General features: G+C 38.7%; 1 protein-coding gene across 1 annotated transcript in view; it reads right to left on the reverse strand.

Annotated features, from left to right (window-relative positions):
* Positions 1-1,319: 1,319 nt before the first annotated feature.
* The window catches only part of LOC115295278, a 41,374-nt gene continuing 20,895 nt past the window's right edge, over positions 1,320-21,798 (reverse strand). Inside the window, 5 exon segments of the mRNA XM_029943193.1 lie at positions 1,320-1,517; positions 2,366-2,462; positions 4,077-4,129; positions 5,288-5,421; positions 6,474-6,658. Coding sequence (XP_029799053.1) covers positions 1,320-1,517; positions 2,366-2,462; positions 4,077-4,129; positions 5,288-5,421; positions 6,474-6,658 — 667 coding nt within the window.

The following is a 21,798-nucleotide window of genomic DNA, read 5'->3' on the forward strand; positions in this document are numbered from 1 at the left end:
TGACAGAAATTAAGATCTCTTGCTTTGTGAAATACCTTTTTTAAAGGATGAAAAGAGAGATTACAAACTGGGAGAAAACATTTGCAAACTACATATAACAAAGAACTTATATACGGACTGCATAAAGATATCTCAAAACTCAACAGTACAAAAACAATCTAATCAGAAAATGGACAAAAGACATGAACACACATCTCACCAAGGAGATACTGATGACAAAAAAAACACAGCAAAGATGTTCAGTAGCCATTAGAGAAATGCAAAGTAAAAGCACAACAAAGTACTACATACCAATTAGAATAAATAGCTAAACCAAAAAGCATTACCACCAAATGCTGATAAAGATGCTGAGAAACTGAATCTTTTATACAAAGCTGGTAGGAATGTAAAATGGTATAGTAGTCTCAAAAACAGTTTGCCATTTTCTTATAAAACTAAATATTTACTTATCATACAACCTAGAAACTTTTGGGCATTTATCCCAGAGAAATAGAAACTTATGTTCATATAGTAACTTGTATACAGTGTTTATAGTATACATGAATCTTTACTTTTAACAGCCCAGGGCTGGAAACAACCCAAGAATCTTGCAACAGGTGAGTGGTTAAACAATCTCTGAAACAATCATACAATGAAAAACTACTCAGTGATAAAATGGAACAAACTATTGATAATATCCAACAATATGGGTGGATCTTAAGGACATTGTACTTAGTGGAGGGGGTGGGGGGAGGCAGTTTTGAAAAGTAACATACTATATAATGTCATTTATGTGATATCCTCGAAATGATAAATGAGATGGAGATGGAGTAGTGATCTCCAGTGAGCAAGGGTGGGATGAGGGTTGGGTTTGGCTAAAAAGGGGTAGCACACAAGAGTTCTTAATGGTGTTAAAACAGTCCTGCACTCTGATGTATTCTGATTGTGATGGTGGTTACACAGACTTACACTTGAAATCAGATTGCACAGCACTACACACACACATGTGTGCTCACACACAAATAAATGTAAATACACACAAATACAGACTGAATACAGTCTGTAGACTAGTTAACAGTATTGCCGGGGTCAGTTTCCTGGTTTCCTGTCTCATGCTAGTTGTATGCAATGTCACTACTGGGAGAAGCTGGTTGAAGGGTATAAAACCCACTATGTACAATTTTCACACCTTCTTGGGAGTCTAAATCAATTCAAAATAAAAAGTCAAAAACAAAACACACACTCACATGGATACAAAAAGTGTCTAGTCCAATAATTATTCTATACCTCAATTTTCATCTAATTTTCATCTTGGAATATTTCTTCTTCTCCTGGATTGCTCAGCTGATCTCATCCTCCATCAGAGTCAAAGTTGGGTGTGGGGCGGGCTGGGGGTACACAGTAAGGAAGAAAGCAGGACGGGAAGAGCACAGGCCATTCCTATTTGATTGGCACCACTGCATTCGGACTGCAGAACAGGCCTGGTAGACATTTGGAAGCGGAGCTTGCCCACATTCGGGAGTTCTTCGGAGACTTCCCTGTTGGAGCCTCAGAACACAACTGCCTGAGTAGAGGCAGGAGGGCCTCTTCCCTGCCAACCCAGTCTCCTCTCTGCCTCTGTGCCAACTCACACCCTATGACTTGTGAATCCTGACCCCTGGCAGGTCATTCCTTGTGAAGACTCTCTTGAAGCAATCTGATGCCAACACACTCTGTGGTTTCTGCCTCTGGTAGCGGGGACTCCCACACCTTGAACCTTTGACAAAGGTGGGTGAAGTTACTGCACAAAGAAAGTGTCAACTGTGTGCCCACAGGCCACTCGCTCTTCCTCAGAAGTGAGTTGGTGATCAGTTCTGCGTGTGCTCCCTCACTCTGATCTTCTCAGAGTGCTCCCAACAACATGAATTCCAAATGCCAGCAGTATCTTAGCAAACATGCATATCGCTTCTGATACCACTGCATTTGGTCTTAAAAACAAAACCGGAAGGCTGGTTGAATTAGTGTTAACTGTAACTTGTCTGATTTGTTTCTCACACTTAATAGGGAAACTGGGCAATATCTTGAATTCAGATTGGGATGGATTTTTTTGTTTTTGTCACAAGTAGGCACTGTTTATTTTTTTATTACAAGTTTTTCTTCAAATTCAAGTTAGTTAATATATATGGTGAAATTGGTTTCAAGAGTAGAATTTAGTGATTCATCACTTACATATAAACACCCAGTGCTCATCACAACAAGTGCCCTCCTTAACGCCCATCATTCATACTATAAGTCATGCCACCAATTCTGAAATTCATTTCTGGACGATGATAACAACCTTTTACACACACACACACACACACACACACACACGCACATGCACACACATACACGCACACACACTAACCTTCACCAGACTAACTTCCTCAAAAGCACAGATCTCTGCAGAGCCTGGAGACTGCATGGAACGCTGCAGCCGGAGCAACACTCTGTAAAATGACACACTAATAAGAAAAAAAGGGGGGTGGGGTGGTTTACAGCAAATGATTCAGCAGAGCTTGAGGGAGCTAACAGGCAGAATCCTAAATTGGATATGTCACATTTTGGCAATAACAGCCACTTGTGATTAGTGTGAAACAAGGCGCTAACAGGCTAAAGGGCCCACAAGACACCAAAATAAGTGGAAAACAAATGAACCTCCAACAAAGGATGAAAATGAAGACAACTCAATCATTGCAGGCTTCCTGGTCTCTCTGCAACTCCACCGCCCCCGCTATATGGATTTGGACTCATTTCTCAATCTTTCCTCACCTTCACACTGTGCTTTCTGTTCCCTCAAGCCCACCTCCTGCCCCTACACTGGGACTCGCCTCACAAGCCTGGTCTCTCTGTGCTCGGTCCGCTGCCTCTGATTTCTCCTGCAGAAATCACCAAACCTTCCTCACCCGCTATTTTCACCTCGTCACTCCTGGGGTCAAGAACTTACTGGTTGTAAGTTCGCTACCTAGCTCTTACAAACTCTGACTCAATGTTGGGAGTAAAAGCAAATTCTCTCTCCAAGAATGTCCCTTTATGTTAAGACACAGACTTATTGAGAATACAAGGCAACTCAAGCAAACTTTCGTGCTGGTCTGGCATTTCTGAAGACCCGGAGAAATGCAAGATCCCCAGCCAGAGAGGCTGTGGGTCTCAGGTTCTCCCCATGCTTGTGAGATGCAGCTCATGCTGACAGCACAGAAGGTCACAGGCATGGCTCTGACCAACTGAGTCCTCTATTAATGACAGACAATCCAATCTTTAGGACTACTTGAGATACAATGTAACCCATGCATAGTTACAGTTGCCACAGTTTAAGAAGGTAAAAAGAAACAGGTAAAATTAATCTTAATGATAATATTTTATTTAACCCAATATAGCCTCAACATTACTCTTTCAGCATGTAACCAACATAAAACAATTATTAATAAATTATTTTACATTTTTGTAGTACTAAGTGTATTTTAGATCTGCTGCATCTGAAATGTTCAGATGAGCTCCCTACGGGTCTCAATAGCCACCGCTCCCAATGACATCAGTGATTTGGGGACAAATTTAAAGTTGACAATAGTCGATTAAAATTTCTAAACATACTTATAGAAAATAAAGGTGTTTCTTATGAGAAATTCTAAAGGTTTCCTGACAGCAGTCTTTACTCATTCTTTCAACTTCGTTGCCACTTTTTTTTTAAAGAGTTATTTTCTAAAAAGAACTCAGTTCAAGCCAAATAATACTTCGACTTCATTTTTTTTAATGTTTTACTTATTTTTGATACAGAGAGAGACAGAACATGAGAGGGGGAGGGTCAGAGAGAGAGGGAGACAGAGAATCAGAAGCAGGCTCCACGCTCTGAGCTAGCTACCTGCACAGAGCCTGACGCGGGGCTCGAACCCACAAACGTGAGATGTGACCTGAGCCGAAGCCGGCCGCTCAACCAACTGAGCCACCCAGGCGCCCCTACTTCGACTTCATTTAAGGGTCAAAAGATCACTGAGAAATTATTTTTTTTACTGATAGTAATCTAAGATTTGAACCCAAATGTAGCAATGTAGTGTAGGTCAATTATCTTTATATGCTCTTACCTCTGATTCATTCTTATTATCAGTTCTTTCTTACTCAGACCACACTCCAGACTCTAGAAAAATTTTAAAAGATATAAAATTAAAAAAAGAAAATGTGTAAAATACCCAACTTGGTCCTTGGCTCATGATAAAACGGTAGAGAAGACACACCTGTGTTCATAGCAGCATAATTCACAGTAGCCAAAAGGTGGAAGCAATTCACCTGTCCCACAACAGTGAATGGATAAACGAAGGGTGATGTGTATGTACGATGGAATGTTGTTCCGCCTTGAACAGTGAGGAAACTCGGACACATGCTATAACATGGAGGAAACTTGCAGACATTTTGCTAAGTGAAGTAAGCCAGTCACAAAAGGACAAATACTGTTTGATTCCACTTACATGAGGACTCTAAAGGAGTCAGATTCCTAGAGACAGAAAATAGAATGGTAGTCACCAGGAATGGAGGGGTAGGAGAATGGGAGATTACCGTTTAATAAGTACAAAATTTCACTTTTGCAAAATAAAAAGACTTCTGCAAATGACTTGATGAAGACAGACGGCACAACTGTGTCTATAAACTTAATGCCACTGAACTTACTTAAAAATGGTTTAAAACGTAGGGGTGCCGGGGTGGCTTTGTCAATTACGTGTACAACCCCTGGTTTCAGCTCAGGTCATGATCTTGGAGTTTGTGAGTTTGACTCTCACGTCGGGCATTGTGCTGACAGTGTAGAGCCTGCTTGGGAGTCAGTCCCTCCCTCTCTCTCTGCCTTTCCCCCGTTCATGAACTTTCTCCCTCTCAAAATAAATAAACTTTTAAAAAATGATTTAAAAGGTAGATTTTATGACATATGTATTTTAGCACAATCTTAAAAATGGTAGAGAAGAAAATTCCATCCCCCTAATGAAGACTTTCGTACCTAAACACTGACAGTGCCCAACGATTTGCAACATTTTCTCTGTGGATTTCTGGACATTCTCACAAAGAACAGAATGTTTGTACATTCTTAAGTTTTACTTTATCCTATGGCTAAAGGATCCCAAGGAGTTTTGGCCTGCCTGGCAACTGATAACTTACACAAATGTGACCATTACTTTCTCTTTCTTCCTCCTAATACTGTTTCACCGATAGGGTCGTGAGACCCCAGTCAGGAGTCTGAAGAATCAGTAAAGGCCATAAGAAATGGACAGGTTGAATAATTACCCAGAGTCACAGAAAATGGACTTACCCCTTTCTGGACATCATCCGTATTGTATCTTTCCTGCAAGGTCTTGGCGATGTAAGCCACGACATCTGGGTGCCTGTCCTTATCATGCCTGCATCTACTGAAAGGTGTGTGCGCTGCACCAGGACTGTATCCCCCTGCCTTGTGCGCAGAGTGTGTGACCTCAGTTTAAGCTGTGTGGCTGTTTTTCCTGGTGTGACTGACAATACTGCCAATCTGGGTGTGAGAAAAAGAGATCCAAATGGGCTAGAGGGACTCCCTGGAAGCATAGAGAGTCATGAGGCCATCTGGCAAGTTCCCATCATCTTATACTAGGTATATGTTTTGATCCCAATTTTTGTCCTTATCAGAGCCTAGAACTGACTTACTGGCCCTAACCCAAATTTTCCCTCCACTTGGGCTCCCCTTATAAAGCCAGACTTTCTGGGTGAACAGAAATGAAAGACTGTTTAGAGTAGGAAGCAAAGGGCCGGGCAGCTATTGATTGGCCTCTTTAAAAACTGAATCAGGTGGTATTGTTAAAAAAAAAAAAGATTTTCATTACTCTTTGAAATATTCAGTAGGTAAGCAGGGGGAAGGGGGTGCTCTCTGTATCTCTTGGTCCCCTTTTGGTTTTGTGAATAGCTTCTCTTGAAGGAAAGCCAAACACCTTTTAAAAGCAAGATGAAAGCAGATTCTCACATATTAATGGAAGAAGTAAGACAAAAACTCAAAGGCAGCCATGCTGCCTTTGCTGAAATCACTTAAAGAGGGAGGATTTCATTAGGACCCTCAGCAACACTTGATCCACAGAAGGGTGGATACAGGTGGAAAAACAATTACTTATATCTTCCGCTTTTATTGAAACTTTTTATTTTATAAACTACACTATTTATGTAATACTTGGAGGAAATAAAAATACTGATAAGCAGAAAGAAGAAAACCACCCATAATCCCACCACCCATATAGCTATTGGCAGTATTTTGATGTACAATACTATTTTAGATGGCAATAAACCAACACTCTATGTTATGTTAATTACTTTATTTTTCTAATATTTGAAAATTAAGGTATATTTGTACACCAAGCACACAACTTATTTACTCCTGCATTAAAAAGTAGCCTCAAATTTCAGCAGCTTAAAATAATAATCAACATTTATTATTTCACAGCTCCTGTGGGTCAGAAATCTGGGTGTGGTTTAATTACGTGGCTCTGGCTCAGGGTCTCCCATGGGGACAGTGAAGACGCCAGTCAAGCCACAGTCATCTGAAGACAGGACCAACCATTCCAAACTCCTCTGGTCATTAGCAGGTTCTGGTTGCTGAACTGGGCGTTGCAGTTTCTCTTTACAGAGCGGCCTGAGTATCCTCAAGACATGGCAGCTGGTTTTCCTGGAGCAAGTGATCCAAAAGAGAAAAAGCATAAATGAAAGATCAAAATGGAAGTATCTTTTAAAAAATATTTTAATGTTTATTTATTTTTGAGAGAGAGAGAGAGTCAGAGCATGAGCAGGGGAGGGGCAGAGAGACGGAGACACAGAATCTGAAACAGGCTCCACCCTCTGAGCTGTCAACACAGAGCTTGACACGGGCTCAAACTCACAAACTGGGAGATTATGACCTGAGCGGAAGTCAGATGCTTAACCCACTGAGCCGCCCAGGGGCCCTAGGAAACATCTTTTATAGTGCCTTTTATAACCCAGTCTCAGAAGTGACACACATCACTTCTGCTATATTCTATGGGTCACACAGACCAACCCTGGGACCGTATGATAAGGTATGAGTACCAAGACATGGGGATTACCAGGGGCCTTCTTAGAAACTGGTTTCCACAGATAAAATGCAAAGATTTTAAGTGTACATTTTATTTTAATTTTTTTAATGGTTTTTTTGGTTTTTGTTTTTTTTGAGAGAGAAAGAGCACGGACAGGGAAGGGGCAGAATGAGATAGAATCACAGAATCTGAAGCAGGCTCCAGACTCTGAGCTGTCAGCATAGAGCCTTATGCAAGGCTTAAATTCATGAACCATAAGATCATGACCTGAGCCAAAGTCAGATGCTTAACAGACTGAGCCACCAGGGGCCCCGATTTTAAGTGTATGTTTGATGAGTTTTGACAAATGCACGCACTTAGGTAACTATTACTGATCAAGAAATATTCCTGTCAGTGCAAAGTTTTCTCATGCCCTTTTCCAGCAAAACCTTACCTACTGCACCAAAAGCAATTGCTGTTTTGATTTTTTTTCACCATAGAATTATTTTGTTTGCTCATATTGTTCATATAAATGGAATCAAACAGTATATACTCTTTTCTATCTGGCTTCTTTCACGTAGTAGTAGCTTCTGATTCATCGATGTTGTGAAATGCATCAGTAGTGCATACTTTCTTATTGCTGGCTAGTGTCTTATGCTATGAATATACCACAAACTGTTCATTCATTTACCTGTTGACAGACGTTGGGTTGTCTCCGGTTTGGAGTTAATATAAATAAAGCTATTATGAACTTTCTTATGAAAGTCTTTTTGTGAACATACGCTTTTATTTCTGTTGGGTAAAAACTAAGGAGTTTAATTGCAGGGTCACAAGGTTTAATTTTTTATGTTTAATTTATTTTCAAAATTGCCAAACACTTTTCCAAAGTGATAGTACCATTTTACACTTCCACCAACAATTTATGAGAGTTCCAGTTGCTGCATTTACTCACCAACGTTTAACTTTCCGTTTTTAAATTTTAGCAATATGGTTGGGATATAATGGTATCTTATTGTGGTTTTAATTTGCATTTAATTTGCATTAATTTGCATTGTGGTTTAATTTGCATGTCTAATGTTATTGAGCACCTTTCCGTGTATTTATTGGCCATTTATATCTCTTTTGTGAGGTATTTGCTCAAGACTTTTTCTAATTTTTTAAAAATTGGGGTTTTTTTAAAATATTCACTTGTTGGCATTATTTATGTATTCTGGATACAAGTATTTTGTCAGATATATGGATTGTAATTATTTAATCCTAGTCTGTGGTGCATTGTTTTCATTGTCTTAATGGTGTATTTTTTATAACATTCTGATAAATCCAATTTATCAACTTTATGTTTTATGATTAGTGCTCTTTGTGAGCTAAGTAATCTTTGCCCCTCCAAAAATTGCAAAGATACTCTATGTTTTTTTCTAGAAGTATTATAGTTTTAGCTTTTTTGTTAAGGCCTATGATCCATCTTGATTTTCTTTCTTTCTTTCCTTTTTTTCTTTTTTCTTGTGTGGTGAGGTAGGGGGTGAGGTACATTTCTTTTTTTCACGTGGATATCTAGCTCTTCTAAACTATTTGTTACAAGAGTTTCCTTTTCCCTTTCAAATGTGTTGTGCCTTTATTGAAAATCAGTTGACTCCATATATTTGCAACTATTTCTCATCTCCCTATTTCATTCCACCAATCTACTTGCTTAAATTTACACCATTACCACACTCTCTTGATAACTATAGTATGATTGTACCACTTAATGTAACCTACTTCTAGCACAAAACAATGTCATGAACATCTTCCCAGGAAAACAATTGTACTCTGACACTTTTCGGCTTTTATAAATACATAGTATTCTATTCTATGGATGAATTATAATTTATTAAACAAATTAGTTATTGTCAGATTTTTTTTAGTATTTATATTTTTAAGAACCATTTAAAAATCCTTCAGTGAACATCTTTAGCATTTTTCTAAATTACTTCCTAAGAATAAATTCCTAGAACTGGAATTGCTAAATTTAAGCATGTGTTGATTTTTAAGGATTTCCATATATATAACACCAAACTACCCTGTAAGGCTGTGTCCATTTGGAGCTACCACCAGTAGTTGTATGAAAGAGCCAATGCAATGTAAACTTAAAATAAAAATTGCTGTGTATTTTAATTGATAGACAATACTAGTATATCACTGATGTTCTAAAGTGCATTTGTAATTTATGATTTCTATTTGTTAATAAAATGAAAATATTTTATGCAGACTGACTGGACAGATGACCATACAAATACAAATTTCTTCTTTCTTGAATTGTCTATTCATGCTATTTGATCATTTTTTATTGCCTTTATTTCATTCATAATGGACTAATGGTCAAAGCTAATTGTAGCCTAAATGTAGAAGTCCTTTCAGGATAATTACAGTATAATTAAATATATCATTTTTTCTAGAAATAGTAAAAATGAAATGAAATCACAAAAGAGAGTCCATTAAATGTTCACATAATTGTTTTCACTATAATTATATTATGACCTTGTCCCAACTAGGAGTTCATTTTCTTTATCTTCTGCTTAAAATTAAGACTCTGCTACTTCAGGGCTTTGGCACCATATTCAATCTGTCCAGATGGCTCCTGACTTCTTATTTTGCCCTTGCTCTGCCCTGAAAACTTATTATTTCTGTACTCTTGGCCTGTCCCTTTGAGATGTGGAATTGCCACTCCCTAGTCATTCCTTTCAAATTCCTCCTAAAAATTATTTTCCACCTGCCCAAGTTTTTAACCAATATAGCTTTGCTATCAACTTCTTGTTAGTGAAAAATAAAATGGCAAAAGAAATACTTCTTTAAAAACCTCAAAAACATTAAAACGGAGACTTTGTATCACTTACTCAACTGTTATGAATACATCTCTTCGTCACTTGAGTGTCATTGTCTAGAACAGAAAATTTCCCTCTGATCTTAGTACCAGGAATAGTTATGCCTGTGAGCAGCTGGTTTGTTTTTACGTATGGACTTCATGAATCATTGAACTGATCATGCTCTTCCATCTGAGCTGGCTGCTAGAAATCTCAGAGTCAGATTTGCAGTCCATCTGTAGTGAGTGGATTGCATCTCAAGACATACTTTCTGTTTATTGATCCCACTCCTGTTTTTCATCATCTTATTTTTTCTATTCTTTTCTTATTTTTCCTACTGCCTATTGTCCATTTACCTTGACATTCTTTACTTAAAAACTTAAAATATTACATTTTGAACACTGACTTAAACTATTTTTTCAGGGGGCGCCTCGGTGGCTCAGTCAGTTAAGCGTCCAACATTGGCTCAGGTCATGATCTCGCAGTTCGTGGGTTCCAGCCCTGCCATGGGCTCTGTGCTGACAGCTCAGAGCCTGGAGCCTGTCTTCGGATTCTGTCTCTCCCTCTGTCTCTGACCCTCCCCTGCTCATGCTGTATCTCTCTCTCTCAAAAATAAATTAAACATTTAAAAAATTTTTAGTAATTTTTTTTCAGAATAGGATGGATTATCTGTAATAAACAGACAAGCTCCTATTTAGTAAGAGGAAAAAACAATTGTTTTTGCCTAATGTCATAATTCATGTCTCACCTACCATGGGCTAAAAGCTCTAAAAAGCAGTACCTCTTGCACTCCAATCTTATTCCCATTTGCAAATAGAGAGGTGAGTATCAAGAAGCTAAGCGAGGGGCACCTGGATGGCTCAGTCAGTTAAGCGTCTAACTCTTGGTTTTGGCTCAGGTCATGATCTCACAGATCGTGTGTTCAAGCCTCATATCGGGATCTATCCCCCTGTCTCTGCCTTATCCCTGCTCTCTCTCTCTCTCTCAAAATAAATAAACACACTTAAAAAAAAAAAAAAGAAGAAGTTAAGTGAACCACCCAAGATCACAGTTTGAGTCAGTAACAAGGGTCTATAGGAAAAGTTACCATAATTTTGATAGTCCTCACTGCTCAAAGAGAAGTACAAAGTAGAGATATTCCAAAAGAAAATGCTGTTATATCAATAAAAAACATTAACCTGGTGAGTTAAAACATACAGAGATGCTTAGGACATTCAAAGTCAGGCCAAAGATGATTTTAGTTAGCTATCAGAGGAAATTGAATGGCATATTTGAGGATTAGAATTAGGGAGAAGGATGACATGAATTATTTAATTAGGTCAGGAGGAAAGTCTTCTAGGAGACAGTGAAGGCACAGAAGAAGGAATAAAGAAGGTATTTTAGTGACAAAAGAAGGAAATCATTTGGCCAAAGAGGAGGGACCATTTTGTTAACTATGGGTTTAAATCACATTTCTCACCTTCATAGGGCAAAACAAAAGCCAAGGGAAATTTTCAGTTTTGCTCTTGGGAATGACTGCACATCACCCTAATGGGCTGGCCTTTTTGTTGTTCAAAAACACAGCTGGGGGAAGAAGGGGAGAGCACGGAGAGGGGCTATGTTCATTAGGATTGGTTCACATGGAAAAAAGTGTTCAGTTTAAGATTAATTGTCCAAAAGAAATGGAGAGGACTTAATGATTGCTTATATAAGAAGAAAGTGGAAGAAAGATGACTGTAAGGCCTCAAACATTGGCTGTTTTGAGATGTTCAAAGAGCATTTGGAGACATGGGCTGGATGCTTCATAAGAAGTCAAAACTGGAAATGACAATACACTGAAGTATTTTAAGTCATTCAATTTGGCAACTCAACTACTGAGTTTCCACTTTACAGCCAATACTAGACCATAGAGAAGGTAAAGAGGTAAGGAAAGACACGGCAAGGCAAGGCTTAAGTACAAAAAGGTGTGCAAACAAGAATGAGGAACACAGGTATAAATCAGGAGCCAAGTGAAGTATAAAAAAACTTTAAATAGAAGAAATCTCAAACAGAATGAAAAAACATTCTATAAAATGGGGGGAAATACTTGTAAGCCATATATTTGTTAAAAGACTAATACCCAGAATACATAAAGAACTCATACACCTTGACAACAACAAAATCACAAATGACTCAATTTAAAAATGGGCACAGAACTTGAATAGGTGTTTCTCCAAAAAAGATATACCGATGACCAATAAGCATATCAGAAGATGCTCAGCATCACTAAGCATCAGGGAAACGTAAATAAAAAACCACAGTGAGATATCACCTCATGCTCACTAGGATAGCCATTATTTAAAAAAAAAAAAAACAGCAAGTGTTTGATGAGGATGTGGAGAAGTTGGACCCCTTGTGCATTATTGGTGGGAATATAAAATAATGCAGCTGCATGGAAAACAGTATGGATACTTTTTTTTAAATTACCATATGACTTACCAATCCCACTTCTGGGTATGTATCCAAAAGAATTGAAAATAGGATCTGAAAAAGATATTTGCACACTTGTGTACATTGCAGAATTATCCACAAAGGCCAAGAGGTAGAAGCAACTTAAATGTTCATTGGCAGGGGCACCTGGGTGGCTCAGGTCATGATCTCATGGTTCGTGGGTTTGAGCCCCACGTCGGACTCTGTGCTAACTGCTAGCTCGGAGCCTAGAACCTGCTTCAGAGTCTGTGTCTCTTTCTCTCTCTGCCCCTCCCCTGCTCATGCTCTGTCTCTCTCTGTCTCTCAAAAATAAATAAATGTATAAAAACATTTTTTTAAATAAATGTTCCTTGGCAGATGAATGGATAAAGAAAATGTGGCACATATGTACAATAGAAAACTATTTAGCCTTTAAAAAAGAGGAAAACATGTCACATGCTACAACATCGATGAAACTGGAAGATATTATGCTAAATGAAATAAGCCGGTCACAAAAAGATAAAAAGTCCATGATTCCATGTACAAGAGGTATCTATACATAGCCAAAGTAGCCAAACTCATAGAAACAAAGTACAGTAGAGATTACTAGAAGCTGGGGAAGAGGTAAAGGGAAGTCATTGTTCAATGAATAGAGTGTCAGTTTTGCAAGATGAAAAAGCACTAGAGATTTACTGCACAAGAAGGCACATATAGTTAACACTACTGAACCCTGCTCTTAAAAATTGTTAAAATGCAGGGCGCCTGGGTAGCTCTGTTGGTTAAGTGTCTGACTTGACCTCAGGTCATGATCTCGCAGTCCATGAATTCGAGCCCCGCATCTGGCTCTGTGCTGACAGGTGAAAGCCTGAGCCTGCTTCAGATTCTGTGCCTCTCTCCCTCTCTCCCTCTCTCCCTCTCCCTCTCTCTCTCTCTCTGCCCCTCTCCTGCTCGCTCTCTGTCACTCTCTCTCTCAAAATAAATAAACATTAAAAAAATGTAATTGTTAAAATGGTAAATTTTATGTTATGTGTTTTTCATCACAATAAAAAGAAGAAGAAGAAGAGAAATCTGAGGACGTGAGCACTGAAAAAGAAATTTCTAGGGCTCAGAACTAAGCCTTGGAAGAAAAATAATTTGAAAGGAACTCTTGGAGAAAACAGAAGGGCAGGGAGAGGTTAAATAAAGGTATAATATCACCGAAACTGAGAGAAGGGAAGTGTTATAAGAAACAAATGCTACAGACAGACGAATAAGACATCAAGGAAACAGAAGAATCATTATAGACCTGAGATGAGGCATTTTCGACATTTATTAATTGATTCAATCCACAAGTATTTATTGAGCTCTAACTATGCACCAGGCGTTGTTTGAACAGAACAAAAGGGACCAAGTTTTTCTTTTTCACTGTGTTTGCAAACAGCCAATAAATACGTGCCAGCTAGTGGTAGGTACTATGAAGAAAATAAACAATCTAAGAGGTGAGGGTAAGGGTCACTATTTTGCCTTTTTGGTTTTTTAAAATAGAGTGATGGAGATGTCATCTGAGTGGAGATGAGACGGAATCCTGGGACTGTATGGGAGAGGAGCATGGGGCGGAGGGGCGAATGCGAAGCCGTGACACAGGAGCGCCCGCGGCCTTGAGAAGCTAAGGAGGCCAAGCTGCTTGCAACAGTTTGAGAAGGAGAAAGATGAGCTCAGGGAGTTGGTCAGCTGGGCCGTGGCACTGAGGGTCAGGAAGGGAGGGATATGAAGTCTGCAGTAATTCAAAGAGTTCACTAGTTAAAGAAGGGTTCAATGTCTTGTTGGCGTCACAGGAAGTTCTTATCGTTGGCTTTTTAAAAAGGATACATGACATGCTAAGCGAAATAAGTCAGGCGGAGAAGGACAGATACCATATGTTTGCACTCACAGGTCTAACAGGAGAACAGGAGAGACCTAATGGAGGACCAGGGGGAGGGAAAGAGGGAAAGAGAGTTGGGGAGAGAGAGGGACGCAAAACTTGAGAGACTACTGAATACTGAAAACAAACCAAGGGCTGAAGGGGAGGGGGGAAAAGGGGTGGTGGTGACGGAGGAGGGCCCTTGTGGGGAAGAGCACTGGGTGTTATATGGAAACCAATTTGACAATAAACTATTAAAAAATAAATAAATAAAAATAAAAATAAGTAAAATAAAAAGGATATGTAAACATTTGAGGCAGGAAGGAGGAAAGGAAGAAATGGAGCTATAAAAGGGAAATTTTAAAATTTTTTATTATTTTTTTATTTTAATTCCAGTATAGTAACATATGGTGTTGCATTAGTTTCAGGTGCACAATGTAGTGATTCAATAATTCTGTATGTTACTTCGTGCCCATCGTAAGTGTGCTCTTGATCCCCATCACCTGTTTCACCCATCACCACCCTCCTGGTAACCATCGTGAAATGGGAATTACTGTAGAAGAAAAATCCTTCCGAAAGGAAGGAAAAATAAAATCAAAGACATAAATCAATATATTAGATTAGGGAAAAGGAAGAAATGCCTTTTTTCCTCTAAAGACCCCTTGTAGCCATTGATGCCCGTTCTTAGAATGTGCTTCTGTACGGCCAACCCCCCAAAATATATATAAATCAGACAGTATAAATTCAACTCAAATAGAAGACAGATGGTCCTAGAAGTCTGTGGGCATAGATAGATATTTTAGGTGATTCATTAGAGCCAAGTAAAGGAAGCTTTTAGTTGCTAACTTAATGAATTACTACAGAATTTTTACAAAACCTTAGGTTTGGCTAGATATAGGTTTAATAAGTTTGGTAATCATCACAATAAAGGATAAATTGTTTGATCTTCATTTTCCTTAAGGCTTCTAAAAAAACTTGAAATTATCTTAAAAGAAATTTAAACCAATACTTTATAATAATTCAGAAAGTTCATAAATATATTAGAATACAATAACAGCATCTAATCTAATATATTGATTTTATAAGAAAGATCAAGCCAGATAAAAATAAAAAGTTCTTTAAAAAATCATAACCCTAGTAAACATTTGAGAGATTTAAATAATTTTAGACCCTGCTATTCAGCATTAGGAATGTTAGTTTACATAGTCTTAGCTTAAACTTTTCTTTTTTTCCTTGTTCATGGCTCCTCTGTCTTAGAAAGATTTGCGGTAAATAAGCTATTTTGGGTTGGTGATAAATACACAACATGTCTTGAAATTTAACATACATGTTTGGTATAATTGACTAGAGCTCGGGCCCAATGCTGGAAACCATCAGAAAAAGCAGAGGGTTGCCTGGGTGGCTCAGTTGGTTAAGCATCCGACTCTGGCTGAGGTCACGATCCCACGGTTTGTGGGTCCAAGCCCCACCGCCTCTGGCCATGATGTTGACAGCTCAGAGCCTGAAGCCTGGTTCAGATTGTTTGTCTCCCTCTCTCTCTCTGCCCCTCTCCCACTCAAGCTTTGTCTCTGTCTGTCAAAAATAAGCATTAAAAAACTTTCTTTAAATAAAGAAAAAGCACAAACGAGATGAAAGACAAATTAACAGCATAGTGCCTTTCTATTAACCGCAGCACAATACCCACCAAGGATCAAAATGACTTTGGTATTAGCTGATACTAGCCTTTATAACTCCATTAAAATCTTTTTAAGTCGTGAAATGTAGCATCCTTACCAAAACATGTATAAAATATACATGTATAATTTATTGTGTGATAATCATCATCCTCCCGTTGCTTTCCCTCAGGAATAACTGCCATCCTAAATTTTGTGTTACTCATTTCCGTGTCCTTGTTTATGGTGTTTTTGCCTCTGTAGATGTTCCCAAACAGAATACTGTATTATACCCGTGGTGGGTAAGGGATCCTGTTTGACTTACATCCTGGCATTGGTATTAAACAACTTTTAGATTTTCAGTCTTCCGGTGGGTGTGAAATTATACCTCACTGTGGCTTTAATTTACATTTCCCAATTACTGAGTTTGCACATTTTTTTCATGTGTTGATGGGACAGCTGGAATGGCTCTTCTGAGAGTAACTCTTCTTACTTTTGTATCAAGCTGCTCTTTTGTTCCCCCTTGATTTCTAGGAGTTTATTATATAATCCCTTGCATTATACATCATGCAAATATCTTCCCTACTTTTTGTCCTGCTTTTTCACTTTTTGACATATTTTAGTGAATAGCCATCCTTAATCTTAACGTAGCCAACATTTACCGGTTTTCCCCCTGTGGTTTTAGCTTTTTGTATAAATAACTTAATTACATGATGATCAGAAAATGATTACAAATTACTTAGGCTGGCTCTTATCCTAGCAAGAATTTAGTTGATTTTTTTTTAATTTTAGTTTTTTAAATGTTTATTCTTGGGGCGCCTGGGTGGCTCAGTAGGTTAAGCATCTGGCTTTGGCTCAGGTCATCATGTCACGGATCATGGGTTTGAGCCCCGCGCCAGGCTCTTTGCTGACGGCTAGCTCAGAGCCTGGAGCCTGCTTCAGATTCTGTATCTCCTTCTCTCTCTGACCCTCCTCTGCTCACACTGTCTCTCTCTGTCTCTCAAAAATAAATTTAAAAAAATAAAAAACATTAAAAAATAAAAAATAAAAATAAATGTTTATTCTTCAGACAGAGAGAGACAGAGCATGAGTGAGGGAGGAGCAGAGAGAGGGAGACACAGAATCCAAAGCAGGCTCCAGGCTCTGAACTGTCAGCACAGAGCACCACGTGGGGCTCAAACTCCTCAACTGCAAGATCATGACCTGAGTTGAGGTTGGACGCTCAACCGACTGAGCCACCCAGGCGCCCCTAATTTTTTTTTGTTGTTGTTGTTTATTCTTGAGAGAAAGACAGAGCGTGAGCAGGGGAGGGGCAGAGAGAGAGGGAGACGCAGAATCTGAACCAGTTCTAGGCTCTGAGCTGTCAGCACAGAGCCCGACACGGGGTTCAAACTCATGAATGGCGAGATCATGACTTGAGCCTCGGCAGACATTTAACTGACCAAGCCACCCAGGTGCCCCAAGAATTAAGTTTTTATAAATGTTTTTGTGGGCTATACATTAGTATGTAGAGCGTGTATTTTCAAATGTGTATTGAATGTTCTGTTTTTTTAAATGCCTATTAGATCAAGCTTCAGTGTTCAGTTAATATCTTCTATATTTTTACTAATGTCTGTCTACCTGAACTATTCTTATTTTAGAGAGTACTGTAGTATAGATTTGTCCATTTTTCTTTGTAGTTCTGATTGATTTATATATTTTATTTATATACAACTTTTGATTTTTATATTTTGGAACTGTGTTATTTTGTGCATAAAGCTTAGATTTGGTATAACTATAGGGTGAATTAAAATTCTTAATGTTATATTATGGCTCTCTTTATCTCTTATTTCCTTACATTTTCCTTAATCTAATATTAAAATAACTGCCCCAGGTTTCCTTTGATTATTTATCTAGCATGTCATTTTTCTATCCTTTGGTCATAAATATTTATGTTTCTGTGATGCATGTGCTCTATTATGAATAGTAAATGGCTGGATTTTTTTTTAGAGAGAGAGCATGTGAGTTGGGGAGAGGGACTGAGAGAGAGGGAGAGACAGAGGGAGAGAGACAATCCCAAGCAGGCTCCATGCTCAGCGTGGATCCCAATACAGAGCCACGACCCTGAGATTACAACCTGAGCTGAAATCAAGAGACAGATGCTCAACTGACTGAGCCACCCAGGAACCCCTGGATTTTTTCTTTAATCCAGCCTGGGCATCTTTATATTATATCTATAGTGTAAAGTCCATTTATACTTATTGTGATTGATAATATAAAGAATCGATCTATCTCAAGAGATTTATTATGAGTAACTGGCTCACAAAATTATGGAGTCTGAGAAATGCAACAATCTACTGTCTGCAAGTTGGAGACCCGAGAAGGCAGGTGGCATAATTAAGTCTAAAGGCCTGAGAGCCAGAATGAGTCTCAGCCCAATGGCAGAAGACCAATGTCCAGCTCCAACAGTTAGGCTGAAAAGGCACAATCTGCCCCCCTCCATCTTGTTGTTTTACTTGGACCTTCAGCTGATTTCATGATGGCCACCTTCACAGGAGAAGGCAAGCTGCCTTACTGAGTCTACCAACTCAAAAGCTACTCCCATCCAGAAACACTCTCACAGACACACCCAGAAATTATGCTTAGCTAAATGTCTAGGACCCTGTGATCCTATCAAGATGACACATAAAATTAACCATCATCCCTTTGAATAACAATAATACATTCCTAAAATGTCAGATATATTGCATGAAAACAGAGTTTATTTCCTATTATTTTAGGTGAGAAGAATATATACATGTGTTATACTTTAACCCTGCCTCCAAACTAATTTCTTAGGTAAAATACTTAAATATAAATAACAAACTATGTTAGTTTGTGCATAAGGCTTAGATTTGGTATACCTATAGGGTGAATTAAAATTCTTAATGTTATATTATTATATCATATTAGGATATAAAACATTGTTTTAAGTTTATCAAATATGAATGCATGCATTTCATGAACATTATGTTGGCAATACGGCAGAGCAAAAAAAAAAAACCCACATAAATAGATTTGTTAGAAAAAAATACAGTGAAAATTTTCCAATAAAAACAAGACATTTACCTGCAGTAAACTGTAACTCACCACGTGGGGAGAAAAGTTGGTACTTGAAGAAAACTGCGAAGCAAGCAGGACCAAAGCAGTAATTGTCAGTGGTTGTAGCAAGCGCTGATGTGCACAAGTGAGTTGATAACAGGCAATTTTAAGCAAACTATCCCACTCAGAAGCTGCTAGAAATTCTGTATCATCTGGCACTGCTGACGAGGCTCCTGAACAAGACAGTGGTGAGACATTTTCAAAGGAGGTCACCAACATGTAAGCATGAGAACATTTGTAAAATGGAGCTTTATTTAAACTCCATAATTTATTTACATTTGTTTCTCTATTCTCCACATTTTCCTTCAATGCTTTCTTAAAGAGAGAGAGAGAGAGAGACCTCATCATTACTAGTCAAAAATGAAGGCTAAATTTGGAAGGCCCGGTGGACTAGCACACAGTGGCAAAAGAGTGATTCTAACTGAGTGACATGCTATGACATTTTGCTCAGGGCCAGCGTCCCCTTTGTCCGAACTCTGCATGCTTTTCAAAAAACCTTTATGTGATTCTGATGCTCCATCCGTTGTATTTAAAATGTAACCTGATATCTTTCCAGTACATCATTTTGTTAAAAATGCATTGAGTATTTGGAATAGAATTAGACACTGATCCTATATAACCAATGACTGCTAAAAAAACAGACAAACAAACAAACAAAACCAATGTTTTCACAGATATGTAAGTTCTATGATACTCGTTATGAAAAACCAAGAGGAATTCTCCTGAAAAGATATTAGCTGAGAAAAAATATGCAATATAGGCTTGTATTTTAATCTACTTTTATAATCTGATTCTCTTCCATTGTATCCCTATTCTCTGTCCTCCTCTGTCCCTGCTCTTTTCTTGCTGCCAAGCCCAAATGTGGGCTGGTTTGTGCTTATGAATTATCGAGGGAGATGCCAGACACTGTTTTTCTCATTCTTAACACCAAATTGGAGTCAGGCAAATTGCCTTGCCGCTCTCTCCAATACAGTGGGCTTCATTTCTCATTTTCCACCGCACTAAGGGTGTAGCTTTTCAAAGTCCTCGGCTTATTGGGAGATCACTGCTAAGACTCCCGTAGCCTGGTGTTCTGTCCTGCATCCAAGCTTCTGCCAAAGCAGACACAGGAGATCCTAAACAGCAGCCTCACTCCGAGCACCCAGGCTTGCATTCCCTCCAGTTCTCACCTCTGCGATGGCCATACTTTCATGCAAGCTCAGCAGCGAATTAAAACAATTGTTTCCTTAATGATTGAGTATTTAACTTGTATCCCTCAAGAGGGCTGTTCCGGGCATCTCATCGGCCTGCACTGCTGGAAATAGAAACCACCACTCCTTTTTTAACATCTTTATTATTGTCCAAACCCAGTGAGTCAGAGAGCTATCAATTAGCTTTTCCATTCATGCTGAATGAATCCAGAAAATAAACCAAACAGGTCAAAAACGCTGCAATGTTTTCATGCAGCAAAATGTGACAGATCAGAGGAGCATGATGAAGGTGAACTGCGCAGCCAGCAGTTGCAGAAGAGTTATGTGGCTCGCAGGGCATGCTGTCCACCACATGCAGCAGGTTGGTGGTTACCAAGAGTCTATATAAGGACAGCTGTAAAAAATGTCATCCTGTTTTTGTTTAAAATAATCCTATGGACATAGAAAAAAAAAAGGCTGGCTGTCTCTGGGTGATGGGGACTGTGCCTTATTACTTATTTTATTTTTGCTTACCTTTCTTCCCTAAAATTTCTAAGATAAACGTATTTTATTTCATTTTTTAAAAAGGCAATATGTTTCTTTAAGGCAAAGATAAATGATATACAGCATTTTGGGGGCTGGAGGCCGGGTGTACACGGAAACTTAAGATCAGAGCTTTGCTGTAGATTCCACAGTGCAGGTGCACATCTTTGGTCAGAAGGAGCAGAAAAAAAAAGATAAACTGACTTACGAGAGTAAATGCTGTGGAAAAGTTTAAGTAGGAGAACATGGCAGAGAATGGTTTCTAAATGTTATAGGTCTAAGAACTTAGGAAAATATATTATTTTAACTCACAATGAAATGCTAACACTGGAAGATGTAAAATGAAAGCAGTTCTTTTGAAGGCTCACAATGAGGGGAAAAATCCTGAAATCGCCTAAGATTAGAAAATACATTTAAATTTTAATTAGGATGATTAATCATCTCAATATTCCACACACATAGGAAGGCAGGAAAAGAAAAGCAGGCTTCTTCTTGAAGTTGTCCATGCTGATGTCAGCGCAAAGAAGTTTCTTTATACAGTCCATCCATTCATTCGATTAGCAAAAATCACTGAGCACCTACTATGTGCAGGTACTATGGTGGATCCTGGAACCACAGACAACTAGTGTATCATTTACGCTCTCAAGGCTCTTAAGTTCTTTTTAGGAAGACAGGTTTGTGCATGGGTTACATGCAGCATGATAGAAGCACGCTCATTGGCAACTAAACCCCTTTGTGAACTTTCCACAGTACAGGGATCCCTCCTGTCTCCTCACTAGGCTCATAAAAGGGCCAGTCTCCAATCTTCGCATCCAACCTATTTTCTCCAATGCAGAGCATGCGTTCCATTTTACTCAGGATGCATTTGCTAAAAACAAAAGAAATCATCTTAATCACCTACAATTTGGACAAAAGCCTTTGCTAGATTTGCATCAGGGGATGTAGAGTCCCATTTGTGATAGATGTGCCAGGTCCAAGCCCTGCCCTCCTACATATACTGCACAGTCATGGGTGGTTAGAATATGTGATCCCCATAGGCAGCCAAGAAACAGAACTCAGATACTGGCACTTTGATGAAGAAAATGTATGGATTGTTAATCCCTGATCTAGAAACTTCCAGAAAATGCTTCAATTTTATGGTTCTGCAAACTG

The sequence above is a fragment of the Suricata suricatta genome, chromosome 7 (genome assembly GCF_006229205.1).
Source record: "Suricata suricatta isolate VVHF042 chromosome 7, meerkat_22Aug2017_6uvM2_HiC, whole genome shotgun sequence".
NCBI lineage: Eukaryota > Metazoa > Chordata > Mammalia > Carnivora > Herpestidae > Suricata > Suricata suricatta.